At 39.5% G+C, this 20,965-nt stretch overlaps 1 protein-coding gene across 4 annotated transcripts; it reads right to left on the reverse strand.

Annotated features, from left to right (window-relative positions):
• Positions 1–833: 833 nt before the first annotated feature.
• Positions 834–17,398, reverse strand: LOC111327827 (uncharacterized). Of its 4 annotated transcripts, none has more exons than XM_022932113.2 (17): positions 17,327–17,398; positions 15,938–16,065; positions 13,449–13,866; positions 11,977–12,389; positions 11,177–11,311; positions 10,599–10,634; positions 9,781–10,128; positions 9,366–9,395; positions 8,278–8,619; positions 7,521–7,850; positions 6,836–7,220; positions 6,309–6,733; positions 4,515–5,045; positions 3,970–4,013; positions 3,579–3,673; positions 2,366–2,845; positions 834–1,683 (listed from the first exon to the last, which is right to left on the reverse strand). In XM_022932113.2, exons 1-17 carry the CDS (start codon positions 17,329–17,331, stop codon positions 1,197–1,199), a joined length of 4,632 nt encoding a protein of 1,543 aa, XP_022787848.1. In that variant the 5' UTR covers positions 17,332–17,398; the 3' UTR covers positions 834–1,196. The 4 variants fall into 4 exon arrangements, with proteins under 4 accessions (XP_022787848.1, XP_022787850.1, XP_022787849.1 ...); XM_022932115.2 differs by lacking the exon at positions 17,327–17,398 and adding an exon at positions 17,237–17,255; XM_022932114.2 differs by lacking the exon at positions 17,327–17,398 and adding an exon at positions 16,267–16,886.
• Positions 17,399–20,965: the final 3,567 nt, after the last annotated feature.

Consider the following 20,965-nt stretch of genomic DNA (forward strand, 5'->3'; position numbering starts at 1 on the left):
ATTCGGTTTTCGCATGATATCAGGAATTATCAAGCTTCTGGTCTTTGTTATTTGTCTCAGTCTTCGGTTTCGGCAGATAACTCAGACCTTAGATTTGATTATTCATGATATCATGCTCAACATAGTCCAATAATTGCTCATTATTTGGCAAAAACATGACTGATGCATATACGAAAACGCAAATATGAAACTAAATGATTTGATTTATATTTGAGTAGAGGCTCAATATATTTTCGTAAATAATTCGGGACGGTGGGATACGATTTAAAAGGAGCATTATCGAATCACGTTTAGGCAGCTACGTTATTTATGAATGAACTTCGATTACCAATCCTTCCGAAACTCAATCTGTTGCAAAAAAGGCAAAGTTTTGTGCTGTTTAATTATATAAAACATCACGCTCTTTTGGCTATCTTTGAGTATTGCGTGACATCCAACCCGCTGGGAGGGTTTACAACGCTATTGACCGCGTGAAAAGCCATACATTGTATAGTACAATCGCCGATTGCCAGTCAGGCAGATTACTATTTACTCGGTGGGTTGCGGCAGCAAACTGGGGCATTACAGTCAGGCCTTGGTTAGGCTAAAGTTGTCTTGGATTTTACGGTGGAAATGAAGCAAAAAGTCTTGGAAGTTTGGCCTTTAGTACAAGCTGCAATTCAAGTTGTGCGTTTATGTTTTTACGAGCGGTCATGAGTTAAACGATTGTCCTTTCTTACCGAGAGGTTCAAACATTTAGAATTTCACCGGAAACTTTCATTTCAATATTTTTAGCTACAAGGGCATCACCATAACTTAAAATAACCTTTATGAAAAACTGCAGATAGTAAAGATTTAGTAGATTTTTTTTATTGGCAAAATCAAAGTTTGACTTACGAACTAAAATCCGCATGCGTTTTCATTCCCACATATCATCAACAAAATTCAAGGTAGCCTTCAATTCATTATTGTACGAGAAAACAGCGCTTCTGCGATTCTTGTTCTATATTAACATTTCTAATGATTGTCTTTTACTCAAAGTTCTAGTTAGCTATAATTGTGGTACACACTGCTGAAAGGGCGTGGTTTGGCAAAATGATTTTATGGTATTTTATCGTAAAGAAGTCCATAATTATGTATGGAATTCATTTAAAGAACTTTTTTCAATTAGGCGAGCATTGCCACTTTTTTCACGGCATTTTTTAAAACAGTGCATTTCATAACTCAGACGCCTTGTTAATCTCGTTGCTGTCCTCTAAGACAAGCACGGTTTGGCCTTTCTTTTCATACCCCTGGTTTGTACCAGTCTCCTTGCTATCAGGATTCTTTTTAACCCAACTGGTATCTCCCAGAGAGATCTTATTTCCTGCAATACTTTCATTGCTTTTCTTAGCATCATTCGCTCCGATCTCGGTGTCTTTACCATTGCTGCTGAACAAGCTTGTACCAAAATTAGACTTCCTGACCGAACCTTCACGGTCGGCGCCAAATTCGGAGTAAATGGGATTGCTTACAGCGCCATAGTCATTGAAATCCTCGTACGGGGACAGAACAACCGGTGGAGGTAGATCGTCGTACAGATTTTCACCATGTGTCGCAAATCCTATTGCGTTGTCATATCCGGGATTCTCAAACGCGGCTACGCGTGGCTCAGGACCATCATGGTTTCTTTTATAAGAAAAAGGAAGGCCAGGAATTTTTACCCTTTTGATTGAGAAAAAAAAATTAAATCAAGATTTAGAAATATTTCAAAGAAACAAATTGTGCTATTTGATTTTCATTTTAGATACACTTCAATTTTTTTAGCCCTCTTTCACTAACAGGCTTCAACTAATTGTTTCTGGCTACGGCTTACGTCATTCGTTTTTGAATTGCAACGACCTATACAACTGCGTTGAACTCATTGTTTCGTACAGGGTTTCACCTCAGAGTGATTAATTGGTGAAGGCCCCAAAACAAACCCTTCGTTTAAATATTACACGGGTTTCATTACTATAGAAGTTGAAATGCTCATTTCGATCGTTTTTGTCGCAGATACATCGTCTTCAGGGTAAGGTTTTTCTTACTTTTACAGGGAGAGAGAACCGAAATTCTCATTTGTACATTATGGATCAACCTCTGTCACTTGACCGAACTTTTGTTTGGTGTTTGATCTCCAATCAAGTGTTCGCTAATTTGCAGCTGAGTGTATGGTGTTTTTTTTTTTTTTTTTTTTTTTTTTTATCGTTTTTGCTTTGGTTCACCTGTGCTGCCTTTTTTCCTTCTGAGTTGAGATGAATAGCAAAAAAATTACTGGCTGTTACTTTTCGTTTGTTGCTCACCATTGAGGGTTTTGGTTTTTAATCTTTAATAGTCTGAATTAAGGAAAGCATATTTAAGTTATTACCTGAAATACCAGACCGCCAGTGCGATAACCAAGATGATGATAACGAGCGCAGCTACCACCACACCGCCGATAACCCCACCGTCGTCTCCTCCCTTATTGGCAGATGCAGAACCCGGACGAGCTGGTACCTGACCAGTTGTTGTTCCGGGTATAGTTGTGCTGACCTTTGGTGGTCCTTGTGTTACCGTCATGTGTTTATCACCCGACATGGTGGACTGTGTGGCATGAGTTGTTGGTACAGGGAATTTTGGCGTAGCACTTAGCAACTTCCCCCCTAGTCTCTGCCCGATCTCTGCCGCCGAAGCCTGTATTATCTTGCTAAGATTTGCGCTGGATACAACAAATGCTGAACCTCCAAGCCTCAGTTTGACGACAGCTAGTTCTACTTGTAGTTTTTCATCGATTTGCTTCGGGTCCTTTACTATGACCTCTTCAGGACTAAAAGTCGTCTTAGCTATCGCTCGTCTTCTTCTTGCTCCACTGCAGAAAATGGAAAATAAAAAGTTAACAAACTTCTCTAATTCGACACCCGTATAAGATGGATGCAGAACCCCGCTAAAGCTTACAATTTGCCATTTAAGCTATTGAAATCTTTCTCTTGATTCTTAATTTTACCTAAGCAGACATATTTGTGAAACTATCATTTGGTGGCGTTTGTTCCTGCTTTTCCACCCTTAAAACTTCAAAGGATCTGTCACTGTCAAGCCTAGGGTATGACCAAGCCAAGCCCTTAGTTTGGATAATTAAACATTTTGGCCTTGTTCACATTAAATGATTTACTCTACAAGAAATTTCAGAACAAACACCTGCCTTGCTCTAGGGGAAATTGCGACTTATTTCTCGTAAATCTTTATGAGGACAGCATGATTTAACAAATGGTAAACTCTAGCTTCTTGAGTGCTTAGCAAACCTCCCAAGTGCATCCATAACTCAATAGTGTACGCTGTGATGTTTACCATTTGTTTTATAACATAACATTGATACATTGTAGCTAAAGAGTTCCCTTTTATTTAACAAATCTTACGCGACCAGAAAAAACAAGCGCGCGCGGAAAAATAGTCTTTGCATTTGCTCACGTCAGCAGCGTACACCCATGGGCAAATGGGGGACGCTAAATTGACCAATCAGAGCGCGCGCTTTACTTTGGTTATGTTATAAAAACAGTTTATTGTAAACCATAGTGCATAGGTTTGCCTACAACAGTTTCGCTTACCCTGATGGTGTTATTGGACACTGTTCGCTTTCAGGATCTTCACATTGACGATTCAAGATTTGGAGGATGACTTGTTTCAGGTCGGTTTTGTTGAACTGACGAAAGGAGTCAATACGTTTAAATTAAATTTCTTAAAAAAAGTCAAGTTTTGTACTCTTTTGGCCCATGCTTGCTATATAATATTTCATTTTGAAGCTCTCGAAAGAAAGAAAGTTTCAATCAGTTATTTCATTATCTGGATAAATTGAGCGCATGTGATTGCAATAAGCCAACTTACAAATAATTTTATTGTCGCTTTCTTCTCTATTCCCTATAATGATTGCTGAGAGAGGGTGCATCCTAAGTTTTATTTATCCATATTAAGTAGTAGCCCCTCCACTCCCCCCCTTACCTCATTTCCTTGAATGTTTATCAGAAGGACCACCACTCCACCACCTACAAAGAAAAAATTAGCATATCAAGCGATAAGTTTTACAAAGACTCTAGATATACACGATTTTGTATTGAAACGTTGTAGATATTCATGACAAAAGTTATGGGTGTTGAAGACAAATTGAACTCCTTTATCCGGGGACCCAACTGGTTAAATTTTTCATGAAATACTTTTCAAATTTCCAACAAAAACTACTTTCCAACGCTCAACCCCCCCTCCCCCTTCTTGCTCCCTGCTTTTCGGTTTCTTAATTGCTCTATGCACTCTGAGTTGCTTTATCGGCTGTTATGAGAGCAGCAAGAAAAAAGTTAATGGAATGAAAAGGCAATGAAGGGAAAACATGTAAGAGTGTTATTGTACAAATTTTTTTTCATAGTTTTATATCTTTGAAGCCTACTTATTTGATAGATGAAACTCTATTGCAAGGCGATCACATTCTCTCTGTAATGAAAGCTACGAAAGAAGTCACTGTAACTATTGAACCACGAAACGAAATAACATACTTATGTCTATTGAACAGTGTTGGCCAAAGAAATAATCCAAGCAAACGCATTTGTAGCCTTCGACAACATCAGCTTGGCAACTACCCCGATCTTCACAAGGATTTTGTGATGCGCAGATATCAGACGGAGCTTGGGAAGGCTTAAGGCTAACATGTGTTGCAGTTGGAGCCACTAGTGAGGGAGGAAAGTTGACTGTTGACGAAGCTGTGAGTTTCGTCACCAAACGGTAGGTCATAGAAGAAGAAAATGAGGCGTGTTGAGACAAAGTGGATGATGAGGAGATCGGAGATGAGGTTGATGGAGAAACTAAGACTGAGGTATGAATTTTTGTTGATTTTGCAGTAGCATGTGTCGCTGAGGAGAAGGACGTGGTGGTTACCGTATTCATACTGCTTGTAGCAAGGACCAATGAGCTGACAGATGTCTGGCATGAACCTGCTCCAACACAAAGGCAACTGTGGCCCGTTGGGTTTATCAAACAAAGATGGGAACAGCTGCCATTGTTTCTAGCGCAAGGATGACTGTCATCGACTGAAGGTAAAAATAGAATACAGTATTTGAGTATTCAAGGATTTGTAAAAAGTACTGGAGCAGAAACAATAGGACATAGGTCTCCTACGAGGTTTGAGCTCCAACAAACCCACCCATCCCACCCCAGGGGAGGACATCCATCACACAGTAATCTCGTGCGTGGGAAATTAACGTCTCCTACCCCTAATCCTGCAGGAGACGGGACCTCCATTTGTAATGTAGAAGCAAAATAGTTTGTATTACAACTTTTATCTAGATCAAATAAAACACAATCAATTAACTGACTAACTACCGTTCCCAAAATTTCGTGTCACGACGAAACGCTTTTCCTGTGCACAGTAGAAGGTATTCAGGAAAACCTGGGTTCGTAAAGGATACTTGTTTAATAAATTTCTAACTTCTACGATTGATAAAACTCACTTGAAACAATTTCTCAAAAATAGTTGACCGAAGATAGCCGACACAAATTCTCTCGTGTTGCACGACTCGTGTTTGAGTAAACTGTGAACTTATTTTTTGCATCCTCTCTGCTTTCTCTCCTTCTCCATCGATCAATAATCCACTTTAGCAGACAATGGCCGAAAACGAAAATTATAGATCAAGAAAAGTGGCTCAAATTTGATAACAATAGGCTTTGTTAGACAAGCGAAAAATGACCCTATATGGCCATTTTTTAACAATGGCGCAACAGCTTTAGAACACACGAGGGATTTGTCGAAGTTTCCGATTAGCATACGAGCGGGAAATTTAAACGCTCGGAAAGACTAGACTTTAGTTTAGAACTATGACAGTTTCTGGAGAAAGATTTATACGGAGTGAGGTGGTCTGAATGAGACACATAACGTATTTTGAATTCTCGATGTGTGCATTGCCACATTAGCGGTCAATTTTTTCCTGGGGTAGACCATTGAGAGTTGACTCGACGAGACAAATTTACGCTACCCACTTCTCCGAAGCGGCTAAATCAGCGTTTAATTTTCCCTTGGGGTACTCCGGTGACAATTTACCTGTCGTGTGCAAATATGCGCTACCTACTCTTCCCAAATAGCTTAATTGTGATGCCAAAATTTTTTTTCCGATTAGTCACGAACTTTTTCGCGTCGCTTCGTCCAAAGTCCCTCAGCGCTACAAAGAACAAAAGGACTATTGTTTACTACTTAAAGTGTGAATTTGAGCCGGAACAATAGACCATTTCTTGAAACGAAGCGTTATTTTTGTCACAGAAATTGATCATGGCGAGACTTCCTTTAATAAAGACCCTACCTGGTGGTATCTTCATTCGGATGTCATGGGCATATATTCCTTTAGGATACGAAAGAAGGTCCACAACCTCACGAACAATGCCCCCATTCAAAGTGTCAGTTTGAACCTTATAAATGCCACCACTAAACGACTCCACCGTCCCTTCACCGGTCCAGTAAAGGGTTCCATTGAATAAAGTAAGGCCAACAGGTCTGCGAGGATTACTGTACAATACAGCGTGATGCATTCGACTGGTTAAATTGATATACTTCACTAAGTTGTTGCCTTCGTCCGAGTAGTAAAGTCGATTATTAACCTTATCCAATGCTATGTCCAATGTGGTTCCTCTTAGAGAAGACACATTGGTTAAAACAAGCAGATTTTTACCATCCATGTCTGCGCGTAGTATTCTTGGACTAACACCAGTCACAGTAAAATATATATGCCTGATAGAAAAAAATTTAGAAGGAAAACTTCAATCAGAGTACAGGAAATGATATGATGTTTATGTGAGCAAGCAATGAAGATTATAAAAAAAGAGATCTTACCCTGACACGGTGTCCAAAGCAATTCCATGGCAAGATGTCAAGTTGATCAAGAGGGTCTGATATGAGCCATCAAGCTTCGATACTGTCACGCCATTTTGATCTGCTACGTATAGATTATGACCCACGTAGTCTATTTCTATAGCTGTGGGACGCGTAAGACCTGTTAGTAATGTTTCTCTGGAGTTGCCGTTCAAATAAGCACGAAGGATAGATCCAGACCGTTCTGTCCAGTACGCCATGTTGTCTTTTGTGTTATAGGTTACCGCCAGTGGTTTGTTAGTCTTTATTGCTAAGGGTATACCTTTTTCAGGCAGATCGTTATCAAGAGGGACATGATAAAGAAGATCGCGTCCAAATCCACAGGCAAGAATAAAACTTTTGGATTCTGAAAAAAAGAAAAAAAGAAAAAAAGAAACATTTGGAGTCGAACTGTGAACCTTCCTCACGGAGTATCTTCTAGTTTTTAGGGGGCTTGTCGTATTTGACAACAATTCTTCATGATCCGAAGTTTTTTGCTCTAGTTTCTAGCAATTGGTTGATCAATGATTTTTAATAAGACAAGGCTACAGAACTAAATGTAAAACACGACAAAACTCAGACAGAGAAAAAAGGGCAGTGGAAAGTAAAATCAAATGAATTGGGTTGACTCAACATATGAATTGTGAGTGTCATAGAATTAACTCACCTAAATACGGTGCCTCAGTTTCGCATATAACTGATGCATCCTCATGGTGATCACAATGGTCAACATTCCAACCCTGGTGTCCACATTGCAAAAGACCTGTTTCATTTCCGCGACATTTCACATTGCCAAGCCAAATTTTACCATTTCCTTGACCGAAGAAAGCCTGTTTGGGGGCTCGCAGCGCTCGTGAGTAATTCAGCATTTTGCATACAACATCTCCATCGTCGATATCCCAGTGGTCATCACAAACCGTTCCCCACTCTCCATTGTGGAATACTTCCACACGTCCTTCGCTCTCTCGACCTCCATCTGCTAGTCGTACCATTTGATCTTGATGGAAAACAATAATGAACACTGTAAACGGATATCGGAAAACGAAGGAGGGAGCATATAAGCCCCTCTCTTATCAAAATGGTGGTTATAATGCTTTGTGCACTCAAGTGGTGTCCCTTGTCTTACTATACGGTTATAAATACTGTATTACTAATAACTTATTCCTCAACAAGAAATTGCCTTAATCTAATCTTAGAAATTTATCTGGATGTCACGGAACGGATTGGATGAATTGAAGCCGTACAGCTAACAAACAAGCGATTTCGGGATTGAAAATTGTCCCTTCCATAATTTAGTGGGCAAGCAAGTGAGCCGTTGCTACTCAAGTATAGTAAAAGGAAAATTCGAAATGATAAGGAAAAAGGAAAAGACAATAGTGACTGAGAAAATTAAAAAAAGCCAAAAACAGAAAGTCTATGCCTACCTGGTGTTGACAATGGCGCATGCTTGCAAACGACCCCTACATCTTCTGAATGACGGCAGTTGTGTTTTCCCCAGCCGCCATGGCGACACTCCGCGATGCTATTTTCATTTCCAACGCAATGGACATCATCCAGCCAAATCTTTTCGGAAACTCCATATCCATTATAGAATCCACAACACTGCGCACTAACAGCTCCTTCCGTGAAGTTGAGCATTCGGCAAATAACGTTGGCTTCTTCGATTCCCCAAGAGTCGTCACATACTGTCCCCCAGGTCCCATTCAGGTAAATTTCAACTCTACCCTTGTAATGACTGTCTCCACCTTGTAATTGCACTTTCAGTTCTGCGATGAGACAAGGAAACATAAAAATGTATATGTGCACGATCCTTCGCAGTAAAGCACTATTTGAGCAATAGTGAAAATCGGACCTGAAGGATCGTGCACATATACGTTTCATAACCGCAGTTCATACATATGTTTCATATGTTTGTTGTTGTTTGAAACATAAAAATATTAAATTTTACATTTCTCAACATTCGTCATACTAATTTCGATACCAGTGAACGTTTTTCATTTGCCTCGCGGAAGACTCTTGTCAGTTACAGGTGCAGTACTTTAAACTGAAAGTGTAAGCTTTAACCAGAACTTGTCTGTGTCACTTGGTGTGTGGATCATTCTACCGAACTAGCCTCGAGCGCCGGATTAGTGATCGACTTTAACCAGGAACTGATAATAATCAATCTCAAAAGGAATACAATTTTGAGAGTCACACTCAACGGTTTACTTTCAGCACATTATGAGGAATGAAGGTCCACTTTTGGCTTCCCATTTCTTTTCAGTTATCAATGGAAATATATATTATTGGTGTCGTTGAGTGGCAGATCATTGCAGATTATCGTATTCATCATAGTTACCGTCATCATCTTGGTGTCCTTGCCACTATCGTCAATGTCATTGCCCTCGTTCATCGCCTTTATTAGAAGGCACCAGAACGAAGCCATTCGATGGTAGACAGGGTAATTTTATGTGGAACAAGAAACGGTGATCAACTAATAACTTTACAATATTAATCTAAAGGAGACAAATACCTGGATGGGGTCCAGGGGCCAAAGTTGGCTCTGCAAAGTGAAATAAAATATTTGGCTTCTTATTATATGAGTACTGAACTTGAACAGCTTGACTCTACTTGTGAAACAAAGCTCGGTAACGAGTATATCCTTATCCGCACTGATTAACTGTTAGTGTGACTCTAATTGGAAGATTACAAAGTTAGAGCTTTTATAGTTCATAAATGTAATGGTACCGCTCAGAAGGAAATGGAACTAAGCCATTTTTAATCACAGAAGTTGCAGACTCCTGATAAACTCTTGTAATTTTGGCGTATCAAAACATTCTATTCTTACAATTACAAATAAGAACATTTGCAACTAATCCTTATAAGACGACCAAGAAAAGAGTGAAATTGTCAATCGCGAGAACGCTGCACTACAATTGGCTCCATACCTTGTACAGGAGGAGCCGAGTCGGTCCAACATATCACACCGGCGTCTTCTGAATGGTAACAATCATTTTGGCCCCAACCATTATGGCGACAAGCAGCAATTGTCGACTCATCGCCTCGACATTTAATATTGTCTAGGTGAATTGGCATGGTACGTTGTCCACGGCCAAAGAATGCATTACGCGGTGCAAATTCTGCTCCCGAATAGTTCAACATGCGACAGATAACGTGCGCTTCATCCAGGCCCCAGTAATCGTCACAAACTGTTCCCCAAACCCCGTTGTAGAGAATTTCAACGCGGCCTCTGCCTTCCGCGGAGGCGCTCAGGGGCCTGAGGCGAACTTGGATGGCTGGAGATTCAAGTTACACAAATCTGTAAGTGGTGAGTTTTAACTTTCTAGCGTTCATTGCTGTTTTTAATCATGTTGGCTTCGATCGATGGAACTTTTTGGAGTAATCATTTCACAATATTTTGATCAAAACTTGTCTGAACGAGAAAGACCCTAGAAACAACATGAAGCTGTACGTAAATCTTACAAGGTTAACTTCACCAACTTAGTTCGAAACGGTTTAAAAAATAACCTTTGATTTTCCTGATACTGCAGTGAAGAACACTTGCCGTGCATTAAACGAATTCCTTAAATTCTCATTGGTCGGCATGGATAGCCTGGGGACATCAATGCTACTCAGTCCTGATTCTAAAATGTGCGCTGAAATGCTCCTGTGAGAAGGACTTTGTGTAAAGTTAGGGATATTTTGACTACCAATTCTAGTTTTCACAACTAAAATGTGCTTGTACTGTTAAGAATTGCGAACATACCTGGAAGGGGCGGTGGTACTGTTGCAGCCGCAGTTTCTGGGGAACCGAACAGATTCTTCCATTAGCGCTATGGCAAACTGATCATTCTTTCGCCTAAAACTCTCATCGCCGTCTTCGGTTTTCCACCACTGATTTATCTCTTACTATACACTATTAATTCCCCGAACTATTCACTGCATAGTTATAATTTCTCATTAGATTCGCGTCTTCAAAAAAAAAAATCACGAGTAAATGTTTGAACGTTTTTTATGAAATATAGTATGATATGGTAAAAGTGATTTTCATTATAAAGCCGCAACATTTCCTTTTTGTTTTAAACAAGATTTCATAGTTATGAATTCAAAAGATAACTGGTCACGTCATCAAAAGCATCTAACCTAGGTTACGTGCTATGAGTCGGTGACAAGTTCAGAGTGCAGGCTCATCATGGCTTTATAGCGTCTATACTCTGAAATTTTAATGGGATCAGAGAAATGTAAACAGCAGAAGTAATATGTGTTTTCTAGTCTAAGCTTTGTTTATCATTGACCATTTGTATTTTCATCTGAGTCATTTCCCCATTATACTGATTTGCTTACCATTTTCACAAGTCATGCCGTCATTCTTCAATTTAACTCCTTCAGGGCATGCGCACTTTCTTGCTCTTCCTGGGGTTAACAAGCATAAATCGCTGCAATTTCCATTATTAACTACACACGGATTTTCCTGGATCGCTGAAAATAGAGAGTAAAATCAATTTGTGCACATTTCTGCCGAAATGGGACTTCATTCAGTTTTCCCGACGAGTGTTCCCTTGATATTTTTCATTGTTGAATTGACAACTTTTCTCCATGAGAGAAGATCTTGTCAAATGATTGCCACCTAGAATATTCTTTAATGTTCTCTTAGAGAAACTTGCCAATGAAAGTCGGTCAAAGACGAAATTTGCTTAGGACCTAGAAATGCCACTCGTCTTTATAGATTTAACGCTAAGTTGCTTTGAAGCAACGAACGAGGCACACGAGAAGCTTGTAAGACCTACTGACGTATCAGTAGTTTTCGGTAGAAATCAATTGGTGTTGGAAAACTGATTCAATTTTACTGCGTTCACGTCAGTCAATAGGTAGGATAGAAATAATCGATATACTAAAGAGTGATTTAATGTTTTGAAAGATGTTGAGCCCTCATCCCGGTTGAAATGTTGCCCCAAACATTTGCCCAAAGTGCTTTTGGTGTAAACTCTACATCATAATCTGACTTCAAACCATTTCTGAAGTATGATGACACGTTATGAGATTATGCGTACCCGCGTCTCAGTCAAACACTGACTACTAAAGCTCAAAGATCCTTATCAAATACCTATTGGTTGAGATAGAATAGGATCGTGCATCATACGTACCTATTGGCTGAGTTGATGAATCGGATATTGTCACTCCAATTAAGTCATGAGGAGATAGATTTTGACGATTCACCACTCTGGAAGATGAACTCTGCAAATTGAACCATGAGACTCCATGCAAATTCTGGTCAGCCCAATAAAAGGTATTCTGAGAGATTGCCAAATCAAACGGAAAGTAACTTGGATGAAGATATTTCTCTGCTTTGAAACCCTTGCCATTAATTCCAATTGACCCAATGAAGGTAAATGAAAGACGAATGTCGGTCCAGTACACACGATTATCGCTGTGATTGATAATGACGTAAAACGGCAGGCCATGAAAGAGTTTTTGTAACTCCAGAGGATTTTCGCCAGTTAAATCTGCACGCATTATCTTTCTCGTTGCATAATCGTGCTCCACCCATACCATGTATCTGCCGAAAAAAAGAACCTCTGAGATATAATTTGCAGTTTCTCTATGATGATTTGACTATTGTGATGGCGAATAAAATTGTCGTCGATAAGAAATCAGACCACACTAAACCGACAGAGCTGAATAACGTGCACGCATACGCTAGATTTTGCCGCAGAAACACGGATTTTGAGTCGTTCGCATGAATGATTTCCTATTCAGTTGCTTCGAGGTGTCATTTTCCTTGCCGCTTTTCTTTTACAGAGCAACCTCCAAAAACTTGGTACACCCCCAGAAAAGTTTCAAAAATTAATTTTCTCTTTAAAACCTCTGGAAATAGGAAAATGCCTTCGATGAAAACAGAGTTCCTCGGTTTTAAAAGTCAGCCATTACTATTTTCCGCTAATTTCACTAAATTTTAGACCTAGGACACTTGAGCCCACGTTGTTGACCGCAACCCGCTGACGTAGCATTTTATTATTCAGCTCTGTCCACTAAACCACTGTCGATTCGTTTTTTACCGCAATACTGACGTCAAATAAAAGCCGTTTCTCCTAGGCATGACCATTACGTGACACATTGACACGAGCAGCGTTGTCTGTTGACAACGGCAAATTGGCCAATCAGATTGCGACATTAGTAACAATTGCGGTAAAAGTTCAAGTTTGACCTCAATTCAGTGAAAAAGGTAAATGATTAAAACCTTAAAAATTTTCGTAGGCAGAAAGCTGGATTTGTATGAACAGAATTTCCTTAGCAAGTGCGTTTGTCGGAGTGAACATTTTCATTTTAAATTTCAGCAAAGAAATTTTCAAATTTAAAGTGTCAAGGATACTTAACCGCTAATGTGTGCTAACGCAGATTTCAATTTTACCTCAAAAACACCATGACAATCTTTGACAAGCATCTTTAGCGACTTCATCATCAAAAATTTTACCCAAACAAGCCTCCTTATTGAAAACATGACTAATACGTCTTATATTGGTTGACTTGTCAAATTATTCAACCTGCAGTACCTAACAAAACTTGCCAAGGATAAAGATGCAATAGGAAAAGCAGGTTCGAGACTGTAACTACTCACCCACTTCCTGGATCGACTGAAATTCCAACAGGTGAACGCGCGTTCTGTGTCACAAGAGTTTTCCTAGAGCTGCCATCAAGTTTAGCTACTTCTATCCTTTCATAGATAAAATCCGTCCAGTAGATCAAGCCGCTTTCCCATTCAACAGCCAGGGAATAAACCTCCCCCACATTCTGCCTAACAATGACTTTTACTTCCCCTGAGGTCAAGTTCATTCGGTTTATGGTCCACGCCGTGGTGTCACTCCAATAGATCATTCTGTTTCGCACATCAATGTCTATTCCTGCTCCTTCAGCAATGCTTTTGACCACCGTTTGAAATGAAGGGTTAGATTCTTGCAAAGAATTCACAGGGGCACATTTGATATTATGATCGTCGATGAAGTAGAGGCTTGGGTCGCTCTGACAACCAAGTGTTCCTGCAATGCAAAACACAGGTATCACTCAAGACTGCATTTTTTTTTAAAGAAAAGAATGTAGTTTTCACAGACGCAATGTACTCCTCAGGCAGTTGGAAATTTCTTTCGATTAATTTTCGAGGCCTGATGGAAATCTTGACCCCTGATCATGACAAGAGTTTTAACCATTTTTTTTTTTTTCCAAATTTAAGCTAAATGGATAAAACCTTTTCTAATTAACACGAGGCAATGTTGTATGTTATGGATAATGGACTATTTCTTGAAACAAGACAAGTTCTATTCGAGGATGGTTCTCTCATAATATAAATTTCACAAACACAATTCAGACATGTATAAGATATACTGATCAAAGACTGTAGATTATGCGAGCAATCATGCCTCGGGCTACGTAGTCATAGCAACACGACGACAATTTCTGCTGAGATGTGACAGGACTTGTTGTTCTTCCAAACAGGATCGGCTGACTAATATTAAAGTGGATTAAGCTTCTTCAATTTAGGTTTTGTTACCACGGAATAATTCAAACAATCCAAACTTGGAGTTTTATTTCATAAAACAGAAAGGGTTGAAAAGCTCTTCGTGATGGCAAGAACGCGTTACGTAATCTTAAAGAACAAAAAATTCAAATGTAAGATAAACAAAAGATATCTTTTGTTCAAGGAACAACCAGGCGCAACTAGGTGCCTGGCACCCGTTTTTCCTATTCGCACGCATATTTTTTTCTTTAAACGATTTATTCCCATGCTAAGCGGTGCCCTTAATCGATACTGGTTTTTAAAACCCTTGTTTATGCCGATGCATATTTGCATCTTAATTGTTAACACAAAAATCAGAACAGATAGTACATCACTTGCTCCTCATACAAGGTAACTCTAAAGATATATTGCACTAGTTGGTATAAATTTAGGTTTCTATTCTAATTTTTCATTGCACCGACGGCCGTGTGCGGTGTTATTCCACTTTGAGATAAAGTGGAACAAAAAATTTTCTCGTTCCAATATTATTAAGCACGCTTCAGTTAAAGCGGAATTTTCAAATCAACTATAAATAATTAAACGATTGGCGATATTTCGTTAATGGCAGGTTGTAATCAATAGCTTCATTCAGTGCTAGATCTCAACTGGACTTTTCCTTGGTCACGCAAAACCCAAACATTAAAAAAGAATCAGAGTTTACTTAGCATGCTCTAAAGTATATCATGTTTCACTTAAAAACTGTTTACAAAAATCATCCACTTTTCTTATGACGTCAGCTTTAAATGTAAACAATGTCGGCACCACAATACCCAACATGGTTCCCTACGTAATACTAGGTGAATCAGCGTATTTTTGCTCCTTGAGATGAAAAAAGCAAGCTTTAAATTCAAGGATCTCTGCGTAAAAATAAAAACCTTTGCAAACTGTGTACATATATATGTTGCTTACGTACTTAAGTTGTGAGCTCGTCAGCTTAAAATCGTTCTGTCTCGAGCTACTTTTCTGTCCGCTGTACGTACCTTTGTTTTGTCTCAACTAGCCGAAATTTCGAAAGTCTGTTCACTGCCTTTAGGAAAACGGTTGTCGATGTACAACTATTGTAGCTTTCTTGTAGAGTTTGAAGTCCTTTGATCTTGGTGAGGTAATGCGGTAATTAAGTCTCTCTTATATTACCGCTTGCAGTTATCAACTTATTTAGCATACGTATGATGCACGATCCTCGCAGTAGAGAGCGCTCTTCATGCAATAACGAAAATCAGACCTGAAAAAAATCAGGCCTGTACGGGATTCGAACCACTGACCTCTGCGATACTAGTGCAGCGCTCTACCAATTGAGCTAACAAGCCAACTGGGAGCAGGCCGTTAAGTTGATTCGTAATAAACCAGTGATGACAAATCACATAGGATGAATATGTGAACTTCATATATTCATCGTAACTTCATTTAGCATCTTGTCACAAGACAACGACTTCGCAAAACGGATGCAAACCCGGCGAGCACCTAGGTTTTGAAACGTGAAACTTTTATTTGGGAGAGAAAATTCGCTATGCAGTGGGTTCATGGAAATTAATTTTGTCAACTGGGAATAAACTCACCTCCGACATTTCGTGGAACAAGTACAACCAATGCCAAAAGTACCAAAGGACAAAGCTGCTTATACAAAGTCTTTTGCTGCATGTTTCCGATTCTCTCAATGACTAACGCACATTGCAATACAGCAATCCTATGGAGATTGTATTTATGTGTTAGTCTTATATATTTCAGATATTGTACCTATTTGGACGAAATCCGTTGTACAATCTTACAAGCTGTCTATGTTGCCCAGTCAGTCCAAGTATAACTATATGAGAAATCTGTAATAAACTTGTTCAGTATTCTATGGTAAATATTGCAGATTCGGCTTGCAGGCTAAGTAGTGATATACCTTGGAAGCTGATATGGAATAACTCATCTGTCAAGAAGAAATTGGCCGGCTGCTTTCGCTTAAGTCCTCCTTTTGTTTAAAATATTATGAAGTGTTTGCATGTAATTAAGCGAACAGAATACTTTGTCATGCAAAGAAGAGTGTATGATTATGCAGACGTCAACAACTTGTCTTCCTTGGCGCCGGAAACAACTCTAGAAAATCGAAAATATCATTAGCCGAAGCATATCACAATTTCAAACGTAGGTGAGTCCATGAAATAGAGAATTCAAGTAGCCGTATTCGACTCCATTCGATTCCATTGGATACGATACGAATGTCGAATCTTCAAATATTCAAAACAGAATAATTTCGAAACCTCGTTGCATATTCAGTTACAAGAAAATTTGAAGTAAGTGCGTCAAAAATCTAAGCGCTTTTGATCATCAAATTAAAACGTTTCCCCAGTCTAATTTGAGCCACAAAAATTTTTGACTAAATAATTTTTTCTGTTTCAAACTTGCAAGTGGCGGAAGCAACCTTCTCGCTGTCTTGCTAAATGCAATTGTCTATCGCCAAGAAAATAACAAAATTTGCATAACAAGAAGTTGAAACACTATAAACCGTTAAGGACACGCGAGCTGTGAAAATGTAACAAAATTAAAGGCAAAATATTACCCCTAAGGTGGCAATATGTAATTGTGTTGCGATAACAAAATGCCCTATGTAAACCCCACACTTGGTTTAGATACATCGACGATATCTTTATGGTCTGGACCGAAGGTTTAGATAACCTAAATATTTTCATCGATTATCTTAACAATATCCACCCCACCATCAAATTCACCAGCTCACACTCTTCCACTAATGTGGCTTTCCTTGACGCAAGTGTCTCTTTAACCACCGACAGTAATATCTCCACTGACCTCTACACCAAACCCACAGACAAACATATGTATCTATTGCACTCTTCTTGCCATCCATTACATACCAAAAAAGCCATTCCGTTCAGTCTAGCACTCCGCCTACGACGTATCTGTTCTACAGATAAAGCTTTTGAGACTCGCGCCGCTCAACTTACCTCATACCTTCTCAAACGAGGTGACAGCCATAAGTTCGTCACCAAACAAATACAACGCGCCGCTGACATCTCCCGCACACTCACCTTACAAACTAAAGACGTAAAAAAAACCTAACCGTTTTCCAGTTATAACTACTTTTAATTCGTCGCTTCCTCACATCTCCAACATCATCAAAAAACACTGGCATCTACTGCAGTCTTCTAACCGCTGCAAAAAAAGCTTTTCCTCAGTTGCCAGTAGTCGCCTTCAGACGCTCCCCCAACCTTCGCGACACATTAGTAACAGCCAAACTCCCTTCTAATTCTACCACTTCCCATCCTCAACTCCCCCCCGGCTCTTTCCGTTGTGGTAGAAACTGCGCTACTTGCCCCTACATCTCTGACGGTCTTACTAACTATACCTTTTTTTCTACCGGCGAAACACGTCCCATTAAATCTCACTTGATCTGTGACACTAAAAACCTTATCTACTTAATTCAGTGTAACCGTTGTAACTTACAATACATAGGAGAAACTAAACGACGTTTAAAAGACCGTTTTAATGAATACCGCCGTACCATTGATAAACCTAACTCTAAATCTAAGCCTACTACTGCGGCAGAACACTTCATTTCCTCTCCTAACCACTCTGCTCACGACATGGAGCTAATCGCCATCGAAAAAGTGTTTTCCAAGAGAGACTCGATAAGCAAGGCCAGGGAAGCTTTTTTTAATTTCAAGAGGCAACACTATTTATCCAGATGGCCTTAACGCTAGCGAAGAAATGTGTTAGTTTCTAGTTATTTATCCAATTTACCTTACTTCATTTCTATTTTTGCTCACTATTTCTATTTTTATTGTTATCTCATTGTCAATCAAATTAGTTTTACATATTTCCGCTGTTGCATCATACAGCTATCTATGAAGCATCACCCCAATTCTTTGTTAATTCCCACTGCACTTGAAGAAGGCTGGTTTGGCCAGCCGAAATATAGTGCTCCGTCTTAAAATTTACTTATCTACGTGGTATCGGTCTTGCCTCTATATCTATAACAGAGAACGATTCGATCTCTCTCTACCTGCAGTAACGTGATTAAGGTGAATAATGTGGTCCTTTGTATAAGATTGCACGGCGCACAGCAAGACACGGTTCCCTGTCCAGTTTAGCTCATGGATGGTTCGCATCTGCGTAACTCATGCTTCGCGGCTAATAAGAAACGTAAACATATAAGCGCATGCACGGGGTAACTGAAATCAGCAAACATGAGCAAGAACAAGAATTAAGAGAAGAAGACGTCCAAAAAATTTTTGAGGAAGAACTGGAAGCAGCAGCACCGTCTGAAAATGAAGACGAGAATAAAGAGTTTTTAGGCGGCGCCTGTAAATAAGAGCCGGGTGAATTAGTTAAAGATACATGAATCAACTAGAACTGAAGTTGGACTTTTTCCGGGTTGTGATCGATCAAGGCACTTGCAACGTAAAGTCTACCTTGACAATATTCACCTAATTGGCACTTGTATAGAGAATTTTTCATGACAAGTTTTGCCAAGTAATATACGTGGGAAGGCTCACTCCCTTGAATGAGGCAACTTGAAAGCGGAAAGATTGTAATGAAGGTGAGTGACAAAGATGCTGAGGATGTGAACTGGAAAGAGGTTTAAGGACATTCCACTCTTACAGTTTAGCCTTGGCAAACATTATCTCTGACATATCTTTTGTGTATATGCTTTTTCTGCAGTTAAACTAAGAAACGAACATGCTTTTAAATATGAGCATGAATGGAAAATTAGCCGCGGAGGCTAAATTTTTAATTTTTTCTTGAAGGCAAAAAAGGAAATTCAACAACGGTGACAATATCAATTGAGCAAGAAAAGCCTAGCAGCTGGTCAACTAGTTTTGGAGAGCAATATTATTGCCGGTCTGTATGATCACTGTATCGTGTGCTAGCAGATGGTCCTTTTTTCGTTTTTAAAATAGAAATTTCTTGTCATGTTTAAGTCTGAACAGTGACCCGTTGAAAGAAGGTTCTTGGCACTTTTTTTTGTAGAGGTAAAATAAAGGTCAACTTCAACGGCCTGTAGAGGGGTCTGCCATCTAAAGATTTCACATGGATTTCTGCCTCTGAAAGCTCAGTTGTAGAGCTGATATCACAGAAATCGTTTTCTCCAGTTTTTTTTTGTCCAATATGGTGCACAGTTCGGAGAATGTTTGAAAGATTTTTCTCTATTGTGTTGGAGGCTTTTATATATTTATGCGGGTTGTGTTCAACTTGGTTGAGCACTTCCATCTCCCTCCCCACCCCTCCCCCTAAAACAGTGTTGTGTTACGGATTGTGTTATGCACACTTACTTCACCCACCTAAATATGATTTTATATGATGAGAACTGGCATAGCAACGCCATTTCGTATCTTTGCATTATAACAGCAGTCAGTACATAACTTGGTGTTCGTTAAGTCTTCTTCGATCTCGTCTCCTTTTGTTCGTTCGTTCGTATGTAAAATCAATTGATTCTTTTTTGGCTTGATACCATGACGCTTCATATAGCTTGCTTGGGCGTTTTCAAAACCAGGACCGGATCGGATCGGATCGGATCGGATCGGATCGGATCGGATCGGATTGACAAAACCTAGACCGGATCGGACCGGATTGACAAAACCTGGTCGGATTGCGTCCGATTGACAAAACCTGGACCGGACCCGAAAAATTTTAATATCCTATATTCTGATCTTATTGGTAGGTGTTATACAGTACAAACGAACAGTGAATACAGCTTATAGTTTTTTCATTACGAGCGGACGTGACCGTGACGGGAAAGTGGTGTTGTGTTACAATGCAAGTGGCGCATAGTAACAGCGTTGCGAAAAGCGGTGTTACATTACAGTGTCGACCGTCGATTTTGAGCGCTCAATAAAACAGTGTATGGAGTACGTAATAGCGTTCTATCAAAATGTTCGTTATGATAATGACAATCTTTAGTCCTAAACATGCTTTTCGGCACCTATTTACAATGATGGTTCAGTAATTTACAATAATGTTTAAATAAATTAAAAAAAATACTATCATACAGTGTGCAAGGCTACAAATGTGTTTCTTATCGCATAATTACGTATAGTTTTCAAACTAATAAAGTATGTGAACTTACCTCGTCTGTTTTCTATAGTTCTTTATGCCTATTTAGGCGAAACAACGATACCCATAGTATAGTGGTGGGGGCGCCTGCGGAATATCTTATACGAAAGAGAACCATTACAACTTTGCTTCACTGAGCTGCGAAAAAAAGGCAGTCGTATTTCTATGCTAAAACTTGATCATGAGATGTTACGTGACCCTTTTTAGGCGGGAAATTTATGGCGATCCGATTTTTCGGACCCGGTCCGGGTTTTATCAATCGGACGCAAATCCGATCCAGGTTTTGTCAATCCGGTCCGATCCGGTCTAGGTTTTGTCAATCCGATTCGATCCGGTTCAGATTTTGTAAACGCCCAGCTTGATATCCATGTGAGACAGACTTTGTGGCTTTATCTTCTATTTCTGCATCTGATGAAAAACCGGCACCAGGGGGAAAAACGTTTAATATCTCAGAAAGACTCCTTTGTTTTGTATCATAAAACAGAATGACCCTGAGACTGGAAAATAGATGGATCTAATGAAATCGTGGG

Source organism: Stylophora pistillata, chromosome 4 (assembly GCF_964205215.1).
Source record: "Stylophora pistillata chromosome 4, jaStyPist1.2, whole genome shotgun sequence".
NCBI lineage: Eukaryota > Metazoa > Cnidaria > Anthozoa > Scleractinia > Pocilloporidae > Stylophora > Stylophora pistillata.

What these genes read in the sequence shown, in the direction of transcription:
- LOC111327827 (XM_022932113.2), bottom strand. An exon ending in CGGCATGACTTGTGAAAATG is followed by an intron (nt 10,635 to 11,176) that starts GTAAGCAAATCA and finishes TCGGTTCCCCAG; the next exon opens with AAACTGCGGCTGCAACAGTA. An exon ending in TAAACATTCAAGGAAATGAG is followed by an intron (nt 3,674 to 3,969) that starts GTAAGGGGGGGA and finishes TCCTTTCGTCAG; the next exon opens with TTCAACAAAACCGACCTGAA.